At 40.5% G+C, this 9,275-nt stretch overlaps 1 protein-coding gene across 3 annotated transcripts; it reads right to left on the bottom strand.

Annotated features, from left to right (window-relative positions):
* Positions 1–1,191: 1,191 nt before the first annotated feature.
* LOC143876821 (uncharacterized) lies at positions 1,192–9,211 on the bottom strand. 3 transcript variants are annotated; one of them, XM_077378517.1, is made up of 4 exons: positions 8,477–9,211; positions 5,956–6,209; positions 4,074–4,271; positions 1,192–1,768 (listed from the first exon to the last, which is right to left on the bottom strand). In XM_077378517.1, the coding sequence occupies exons 1-4, from the start codon at positions 8,853–8,855 to the stop codon at positions 1,601–1,603; spliced, it is 999 nt and encodes a 332-aa protein (XP_077234632.1). In that variant the 5' UTR covers positions 8,856–9,211; the 3' UTR covers positions 1,192–1,600. The 3 variants fall into 3 exon arrangements, with proteins under 3 accessions (XP_077234632.1, XP_077234631.1, XP_077234630.1); XM_077378516.1 differs by having other exon boundaries at positions 1,193–1,820; positions 4,074–4,268; positions 8,477–9,209; XM_077378515.1 differs by having other exon boundaries at positions 1,194–1,820; positions 8,477–9,204.
* Positions 9,212–9,275: the final 64 nt, after the last annotated feature.

The following is a 9,275-nucleotide window of genomic DNA, read 5'->3' as shown; positions in this document are numbered from 1 at the left end:
CAATGAGTCTATGTGTGATTAGCTTGAATAACGCATACATTGGTGAGAATCCAATGCTCGGAAAACCTATGGGTTCCTCCGCAAAGTTCGTCAATGGAAGGAGATTCAGGGCATAAGATCATATCCTATGGTTATCATAGGGCGATCCAATGTGGGTTTGTGTTTGATGTAGAACAGAAATCTCATTCTCAAGAATAAAGACTGAGGCGTGCCGAAACCAACAGACATGATTTTTCATCATGTTTGCTCAGAGGCCTAGAATCAAGACCAAGGGATGATCCAAACCATTTATATGTTGGGCCCCAATGTACAATATTACACGGCCATGAAATCGGAGGCTCATAATCGTTCCAAGGCAGAGAAGTCGGTGCATGTACTCCCACATGTCTCCTTCAGCCCAGCCCAGGGACCCAACTCCGGCCAAATGCCAATAGAAGACTTTTCATGGGATGATCTTAAGTCCTTGAACCATGATTTTATAAGATCAATGGTCTTGATTGTACATATGTGTCCCTGTCGGGGACTTTAGAATTTGTCACCACTGATCAGTGCGTCCTCTTTATTGAGTAACTCAAAGGATGTCCACTCATACTTTCACGGCAAACACCTCTGAGCTATGCTAAGCTCTTTAACAATATAGACATTCTAACAAAGAAAAGCATTACTTAAATCCTTGTTTTTCCTTGATTTAGGAACCTATTGTGAGTCCAAAACTACTTATTGGACTAAAAATGAAGGCCATGGATGTTTTCGATTTTGAGAACCGATTTTCAGTCCAAAACAGATTATTGGACTTAGCATAAATTTGAGTCGAATAATCGATTTTTGACTAGCAATCGGTTATCAAAATCCAAAACAAACCGGCAAAGATAAATTTGACTCCAATAATCATTTTAACACACAATACGTTCCCTAAAAACAAAACAAACAGGGCCTAGCAATGAGATTTCTACAACAATTATTTCTAAATAAAAACCTACCAGCCAAGAAGACTTGTTTTAAACTCAAATTTATATTTTCTATGGCTTAGGCCCTGTTCGTTTTGGATTTTGAGAACCTACTGTGAGTCCGAAACAGATTATTGGACTCAAAATCAAACGTCCAATAATCGGTTTGGATTCACAATCGGCTATCAAAATCCAACAGGGCCTTAGTCTTCCCTGATTACAATGAGAAATGATTAATGATCCAAAGGAAAAGCCAACACACTAGATCATCAATCTATAGCGGAACCATCATCACCATTCGATTAATACGGTGGGGCCCATCACCTCTAATGAGCATTGATAGGACGTGGGGGGCCCACCTTTCGATTACCATCAGTTCATGGTACGATTATGTGATGGTTCCCCAATACACCATCATACACTATATGTTTATCACTGTTTATCATTTCCTTACACTAGTACTTTCCAACATATATATATGTTCAGGCAAGGCACCAAGTGGGGCCTTTGTTTGAGTTGGTTCTAAGGAAGGTGGCTTGTGTGGTGTTTGAACCTTGAGGGGGGGATGAGTGCAGCTGGGCCCATAGCCTGTGGTGGATGGGGATGTGGTGCTTTCTCTGTGGGCCATGCCATGACGTGGAGGTGGATCCCATCTATATGGTCGACCGCGGACGTGAATGTGTCCTGGACATCGGCATAGTCGTAGCAGTGTATGACGCCTGTGGCAGAAACTGTGGAGGGCATGAGGCTCTTCCCTTCAACCCGAGAGATGACCACCAACTTTCCACTCTGGTTCGCCCGATCACACATCTGCCTGAGCCCTGCACGGTCGCCGGCCAAACCTTTTTCGACTGAGTAGACGCAAATGAAACCCTATGCGTGTAACATAGAAAGGCAAGGGTATTTTAGTACATCGGGCATAAGTCACGTAGGGCACCTTTGGATGCCATTAAAATTGCACCTTATATACAAATTAAAATTATTTTGAAGTTAATCTAATTTTCAAATGAACTATTAAGGACCTCTTTGGATACCCTCTAAAAAGTATTTGCATATAATCTTACGGGAAGTGATATATCCGCACCTTTTGATTACTTGGGACACCTAGCAGCAGTGTATCAATGACTGCGTAAGGGCTGATGTACCTCACGTCAGAAGGATACAATGGGGCTGATTGCCACGTACACTGCTGGTGGGTGTCAAGTAAGCAAAAGGGGCGGATATATCACTTCCCTAATCTTATATGCGAATAACTTTGAAGATAAATATGATTATTTGCAAATAGCGTTTTTAATAGTCTCAGAAATGAAAAAGCTAAATGGCTTTCAAAGAGGTCTTAATATCACATTTGTAAACGAGTTTTGTTAAATTAAAATAGAGGTTTGATAGGTAAATTTGCAAAAAAACATTTTGCGGATCACTTTTTTCAGGAGAGAGCAGCCACCTAGCTGCAGATTTTGTCTTATTCATTTAATATATGAGGTGGTTGTCCTCTCCTGAAAAATTGAGCTGCAAAATGGCTTTTTGCTTAACAAATCCCATTAAAATAATTTAATTACAAATATGGGGCAATTTCGATGAAATCCAAAGAGGCCCTTAGGCTCCTTTAGAAGCCGTTAATTAAACCATATTGCTTGCAAATACTCTTATTTTAAAGCATTATATGGAAATAATCTTAGGTATCCAAAGGGGTACCTAACCTGCAAAATATTTCTTATTCATTCAATATTATTAAATTGCCAAAAACTTTCAACGTTTTGAAAAATCTTAACCCTACCAAACTTCTTTATATTTTTTTGGGAAAATTACATTTACACCCCTCTATTTTCCGACACATCCACTTCTACCCCTATAGTTTAAAACGTGACAACTACACCCCCTGTAGTTTCATTTTGTATAAGGTAGGCCCCCTCAGTTGACAGTTCGTCCACAGATTGAAGGGTTAAGATGACCCAATGGAGCTGATTTTTTGGGCACACCCTATCTTTGTCAGGACCCATCAAATGAACGCTTTGGATCATCCAAACAATGTGGGCCCATACCCGAATCCAAACACTACCAAAAACACATTGTTTGGATAGATAGGGTGTGCCCAAAAAATCAGCTCCATTGGATCATCCTAGCCCTTCAATCTGTGGACGAACCGTCAACTGAGGGGGCCTACCTTATACAAATTGAAACTACAGGGGTGTAGTTGTCACGTTTTAAACTATAGGGGTAGAAGTGGATGTGTCCGAAACTAGAGGGGGTGTAAATGTAATTTTCCCTAATTTTTTTTATAAAAAAGGAATTGATATCAGTACAGCACTTTTTGTTATGGACGTGGATGTAGCTTGTCATTTCTTTTTTAATCGGCTTGTGAGAGTTTATTGGGAACCTTAAAAACCTTTTAAAATCTCTTTAAATGCTAGAAGACAAGATAGGTGAGCTCATATATCAAAAGATGGTTGTGTTGATATCATTTCCTTATAAAAATACCCTTCAATCACTTATAAAAGGATTATTTTTTCCTAAAAGAATTTTTCTTTGTCGTCTATTGAATTTTCATGGGAATATATATAGTTTTAAAAAATTCAGACAAACAAGCCATGCTTTTAGAGTTACACGAAAGAGCATTCTTGTCAAAAAAACATGTCTCTGTTAAAAAAAAAGGTAACTGTATAGCATTTATGTACTTATTAAAAATATTTTTTAAAACATTAAGATTATATGCAAATATTTTTTAGATAATTTAAACTAGATTATGATTCCTAATCATTGCTTATTTATATACGAGAAATTATATGATGCCCCGCCGTCAAAATGTAAAGTGCGGAAGGAGACAAAACCTGCTGCCTTGGTTTTTGAATTAAGGAAAAGTCAAAAACGGTGTTTTCCGTTGGATTAAAAATCAAGGAAGAGGGGTTTTGTCTCTCTTCGCCCTTTTTGACGGTCGGGCATCATATAATTTCTCTTTATATACATTTTACATATTAGCGATTTATAGTAAAAATCCCCATCTTAAAATTATTTATGCATGGTGCATGGGTGGGTGCACTTATAAAATTACTAAAACACCCTCACACTTTGTGGTATCGCAACGCTGGGGTCGCACACTAGAAATGAAATTTTGCTGGAGTATTTTACCTCTTCAGTTCGTTGGATGTTCATCCCGAACAGGGTTTCTCCTGGCTCTGGACTCAGCTTTAATGGAATCTCTGCGAGTCCAGGCAAGAACCATAGCCTAATTCCTTGCAAGCTTTGGATGGTTGCACTTTGATCCCTTCCCCAGCATTCCGGCCAGATGATTTGCCCGTTGCCACGGGAGGAACTTGTTCTCTCCTTCTAGTAAGAATAAGAAAAAATTTTGAAAAATAAAAAATTGAAGATATATAGATAGAAATTGTTTAACACGAATGATATTGTGCATTAACTATGGAATGAGACTCTATGATCACATGTATATAGTACAATCTAATACATACAGTAAATATGGGTGTCACTGGATCCATTGACTCTATGTTTACATGTAAACAGCACGATCTAATACATATAGTAAATATGGGTGTCAACCGATCGGATTCTCCTAGTTACAATCCATTTCAAATCGGGCTGTCCATCGGAGGGTACTACTAGGTCCTACCAACATTGTTGAAGTATAAAAGATTAAATAATGCCTTCTCCAACATTGTTGAAGTATCAGAGCAAAGGTCCCCAGTTCAAACCTCCTTGATGTCAAAAATCCACATGCAATGGTCGTCAACCCAAAAGTGGGGCCACATGTGCCACCTGTAGGCCAACCCAAAAGTGGGGCCACATGTGTCAAAAATACACCGTTATAATTCTATAAATAGGAGAGGACGAGCAGTGGTGGCAAGAACAAGCTGCCGTGGCTTAGGAACTTAGAGTCAATAAGGAGAAGAGCACGACTCAAGAGATGAATGACAAAATACTAAAAATATGAATCATTCAAACAAAATGCTTAGGACTTATTTTTACTAAAATACCTGTGGAATAATACCTATAAATTTTTTTTATTAGTTGCCTGGATCCGACCAGAAATAATTTTGGATTTTATATAGTGATAGGAAAAGTGTTCATGGTAATGTGCAGCCCGTTCCCATTCAAGCGCTGGACCCTTAATTCGACTTATTGACATTGATTCCACTAGATTTTTATTGTAGAGAGCATACACATTGCCTCAGTGTATTGCGATACACAATATCGCTGTGCCTGACAATTGGCTTTACCAAAAGAAAATAAAGAAAGATTAAAGAGAATGAAAGAGAAACACTGAGATTTTATATGTCCTTTGCGCGTGAAGTCAAGTACTTTTTAGGATGATCCAAATTGTTCATTGGTTGGGCCACAGCATAGATAGGCTGTATCATGTAGATTATCTTCATAAGATGATCCTAACCTTTCGATCTATATCGGTTTCTATCATGTACGGTCCCTCTACAGATCGGAGGATTAGGATCTACTTTTATGTATCCCATAAATTATCTCCATAAGATGATCCTAACCTTCCGATCTATACGGTTTCTATCATATAGTACGGTCCCTCTACAGATCAGAGGGTTAGGATCATCCTCTGAAGATGATATACATGATAAAGCCTATTTACTTAGTGGCACATGGTTTGAATCATCCTATCCCCACTGTTCCTTTTGAAAAAATACTGAACTTTTTTTTACTAGGAAAAAAATATATATACTGAACTTCATGCCACACAGCATTTAAAATCTCGATAAATATTAAATGAGCAATTAGTGGTGCCCCCGATCGGGCACCAACACTGCCCTTGATATTTGATCCAACAGATATCAAGGGTTAATGACCTGTTAGTGTACGTCCCAATCGGGCAGCGTATAAAATCCTAATAAGGTGCATTGAAAATGTAAATCTACACATTGTTTGAGAAAAAAACACAGAAGCCATGTAAAACGCTTAATCTCTATGTAAATTTATTGTAGATTTACATTTTCAATGCGCGCACCTTACTCGTTAACCCATATTAAATACATACCGAGATGAGGATTTGTTCAGTTTGAATGTTGACAAAGATGAGAGAGGTCCCAGAAGAAACAGCAGCAGAAAACCAGGCCATAGATCTGGAGATTGTGGCATGGATGTCTTCCGAGGGTAAGGGAGTGAAGAGAATGGAATTAATGACAGTAGCTCGTCGGTCTGGTAAATACGTCCCCACTTTCTTTTTCCAATCGTACTTGACGCCCATCCTGTTATAGTTGCCCTCCAAGTGCACTACCCTCCTGCCCATTTCTGCATGCAGCATGGTCCCACATAAAATCTCATCATTTTTTCACACAAGTAAAATATTTCTGAATGGGGCCCATCTAAGCAGCAAATCTGATTGGTGATCAGGACCGTTGATCTGATGGGCCGTGTTAGGGCCACACCTAGTGGGTCCTGTCTGAGCATCTCAGCCGCAAGTTTTGAGCTTTTTTTTTATTATGCTTGATCAAAGGTCTAGAATCATCTGATGATAATAGGATCAAGGGCAATAATAGAGGGACCAGATCAATACACCCATGGAGGTTCATTTTCTTTAGACTGTAAAACAAAGGGAAATGATTTCAGCACAACACATGACGTTCATGTATCTTGTCTTTTAGCATTTAACTGTCACGTAAGTGCTTTTTGGGACCATACAACTAGGGCTGGCAACGGGGCGAGTACGGGCCGGATGTTGGGGTCCCCTACCCCTTCCCCTCTATGGGGAATTTTCCCCTCCCCTCCCCACTGTGGGGATGTTGGGGAATCCCCCTCCCCTCCCCTTCCCCGCCCTGCATCCTTCGGGGACAATCACTTTACTTTGTTAAATGTTAAGTTTAAAACTAAAGATTTAGTAGGGACAATCACTTCAGGCATGTTGCGGCTTGACTGTTGCATGTGAGACTGTGAGAGTAATCACACAACCCACACAGGCTAAGATTTTGTCTTATTCATTTTATTAACCTGGGGACAAAGGTGGTTGCTCTCAGATTCATTTAATTGTTCGATAGTCCCTAGCAGATCCCTAATTCCCAATACCACTTGCCAAAAAGTACTGTACGTGCCACACCATAGGAAGATTCAAACCGTCCATTTGATGGGCACACCATACTACCATAGGCATAGGATGATCCAAACCTTCCACTTGATGGGCACATTGTAGGATGATCCAAACTGTCCATTTGATGGGCCACAACGTAAATAGGTTGTGGCCCAAAAATCTTATCCATAGGATAATCCCAACCCTCTGATCTATAGAGGAATTGCATATTATGGTACCTTCTATAGATTAGAGGGTTGCAATCATCCTATGGAAATTATTTTTGGGCCGCAATCTATTTACGATGTGGCCCATCAAATGGACGGTTTGGATGATCTATGGTGTGGCCTGTAAAGTACTTTTAAATTATAGCCTATCAAATGGACGGTTTGGATCATCCTATGGTGTAGCCCATACATTACTTTTTGAAAAACAATGGACTATACGAGCGCACACCATATAAAATCTCATCACTCATAAGAGAGATGTTGCCTTTATTTGGGAGAGAGAGATTTTCAAAGGGTTTAATGTTGGCTTACAGTCATGGAGAGATTTTAGGGATTTCTAAGGGTAATATACTAATATAATGAGGGACAATGCCCAACGGATTATGGGTAAAAGAAAACTTAAAAAGCTATTTCAGGGACAAAACTGTACTAATGGAATTATGAAAATTTTGGGGGAGTCTTGGAGATATGTTTCGATCCAAGGGGTTTCTAGTAGTTTTCCTAAAAAAAAAAACACTTACAAAATACAAGAAAAAAATGGCGTTAATGAGGGTAGGGTGGGGCGGGGCCAACTCCATCCCCTTCTCCTCCCGTTCCCGCACCGGGGAATTTTTAAAATCCCCTTCCCCTTCCCCGCTCAAATCGGGGAATCCCCTCCCCAAGCGGGGGCGGGGCGGATCCCCGCTTTCCCAGGTGAAATTGCCAGCCCTACATACAACCCCTTTTACAGCTCTTTAAAGACGAGAAACATGAGCCGCATGTATCAAAACATGTTTGTGTGAAATCATTTTGCCAAAACAAATTGTATACCTATTTTTATATGAAATGTGCCCACATTGTCCTGTATTTGTTTTCAAAACTACTGTACGGCCCACTTTATTGGATGATCGAAACCGTTCCTTTGCTGGGCTACAACATAAATAGGTTGTACCCAAAAAATCATTTTATTAGAATGATCCCAGCCCTCTAATCTATAGAGGTTTCCATGATGTGCAGTCCCTCTATAGATTGGAGGTGTAGGATCATCTCAAGTTTTTGGGGGCACAAACTATTTATGTTGTGGCCTAACAAATGAACGGTCTGGATCATCGTATGATTGCCGTACAATACATTTTGAAAAATACTGGAGTTTACGAATAGGGTAGTGCCAACCAATATGCCTAAAATTAAGAGAGAAAAGACAAGGTGAGCTAGTGCAATTATCAAAACAAGGTAGTGCCAATCTGCCTATGATCATAAGAGGGAGGAGCGAAAACTTAGGCACCCACGCTGAAGCTCTGCGCATTGTTGTAAGGTGAGGTCCCCCAAGACGAGCACATGTCGGTGATCGGACGCGGCCCTGATGGTAAACCATCTCTGTATCTTGCAACACCCAAGAAGCACGACGCAGACTCTGAGCTTGAGGGTGGCGTCGCCCCTCCTCACCTTGGCCCATGTTTCCTCTAAGTGTCGGTTAATCCTCCGAAGCTGCGACGTAAACTCCGATCTCCCCCTCGCCGCCACGAACAATTCCTCGTCATCCTCCTCGCCCACCCCTTCGATTATATCTCCGGGCAACGGCATGCTTTCATCCCACTCCTCCTCCGGCATGCCTTGCTCTACTTGCTTCACTCCCACCACTGTCTGATCCCCGCCGTTGATCCCCATTTGTTTTGCTAAACAGATGTGGGTGCTTCTTTCAGGAATTTAAACAAACATCTTCACGTTCTTCCTAGGAAAGAGTAGGCTCTTTTTTTTCGTTTATTTCTTTACTTCGACATTTTCGAGGACGTGGGTTTTAGTTCTTTACGTCCATAGAATTGGTGTTCTTTTGGGTGTGAGTGTGTGGCCCATTTTCTATTGTGTTGTGTATATCGCCATGTTGGCGAGTTTTTTGGCTTCTTGCTACTGAGCCTATCGCCGCCCAATATTTTTTTGTTTCTCTAGTTAGTAGTTACTACTGCTGCTGAAACCATCTCTCTCTCTCTCTCTCTCTCTCTCTCTCTCTCTCTCTCTCTCTGTAGGGTGCTGAAATTGACACCCACCATTTGATATTCACACTCCACTCTTTATGCGGACAAATTATAA

The sequence above is a fragment of the Tasmannia lanceolata genome, unplaced genomic scaffold (genome assembly GCF_043159265.1).
Source record: "Tasmannia lanceolata isolate RefF3 unplaced genomic scaffold, GAP_Taslan_0.1 ptg000005l, whole genome shotgun sequence".
NCBI classification, from domain to species: Eukaryota; Viridiplantae; Streptophyta; class Magnoliopsida; order Canellales; family Winteraceae; genus Tasmannia; species Tasmannia lanceolata.
Note: the sequence above shows the minus strand (reverse complement) of the source record. Positions and strands in the feature narration are given on the sequence as shown.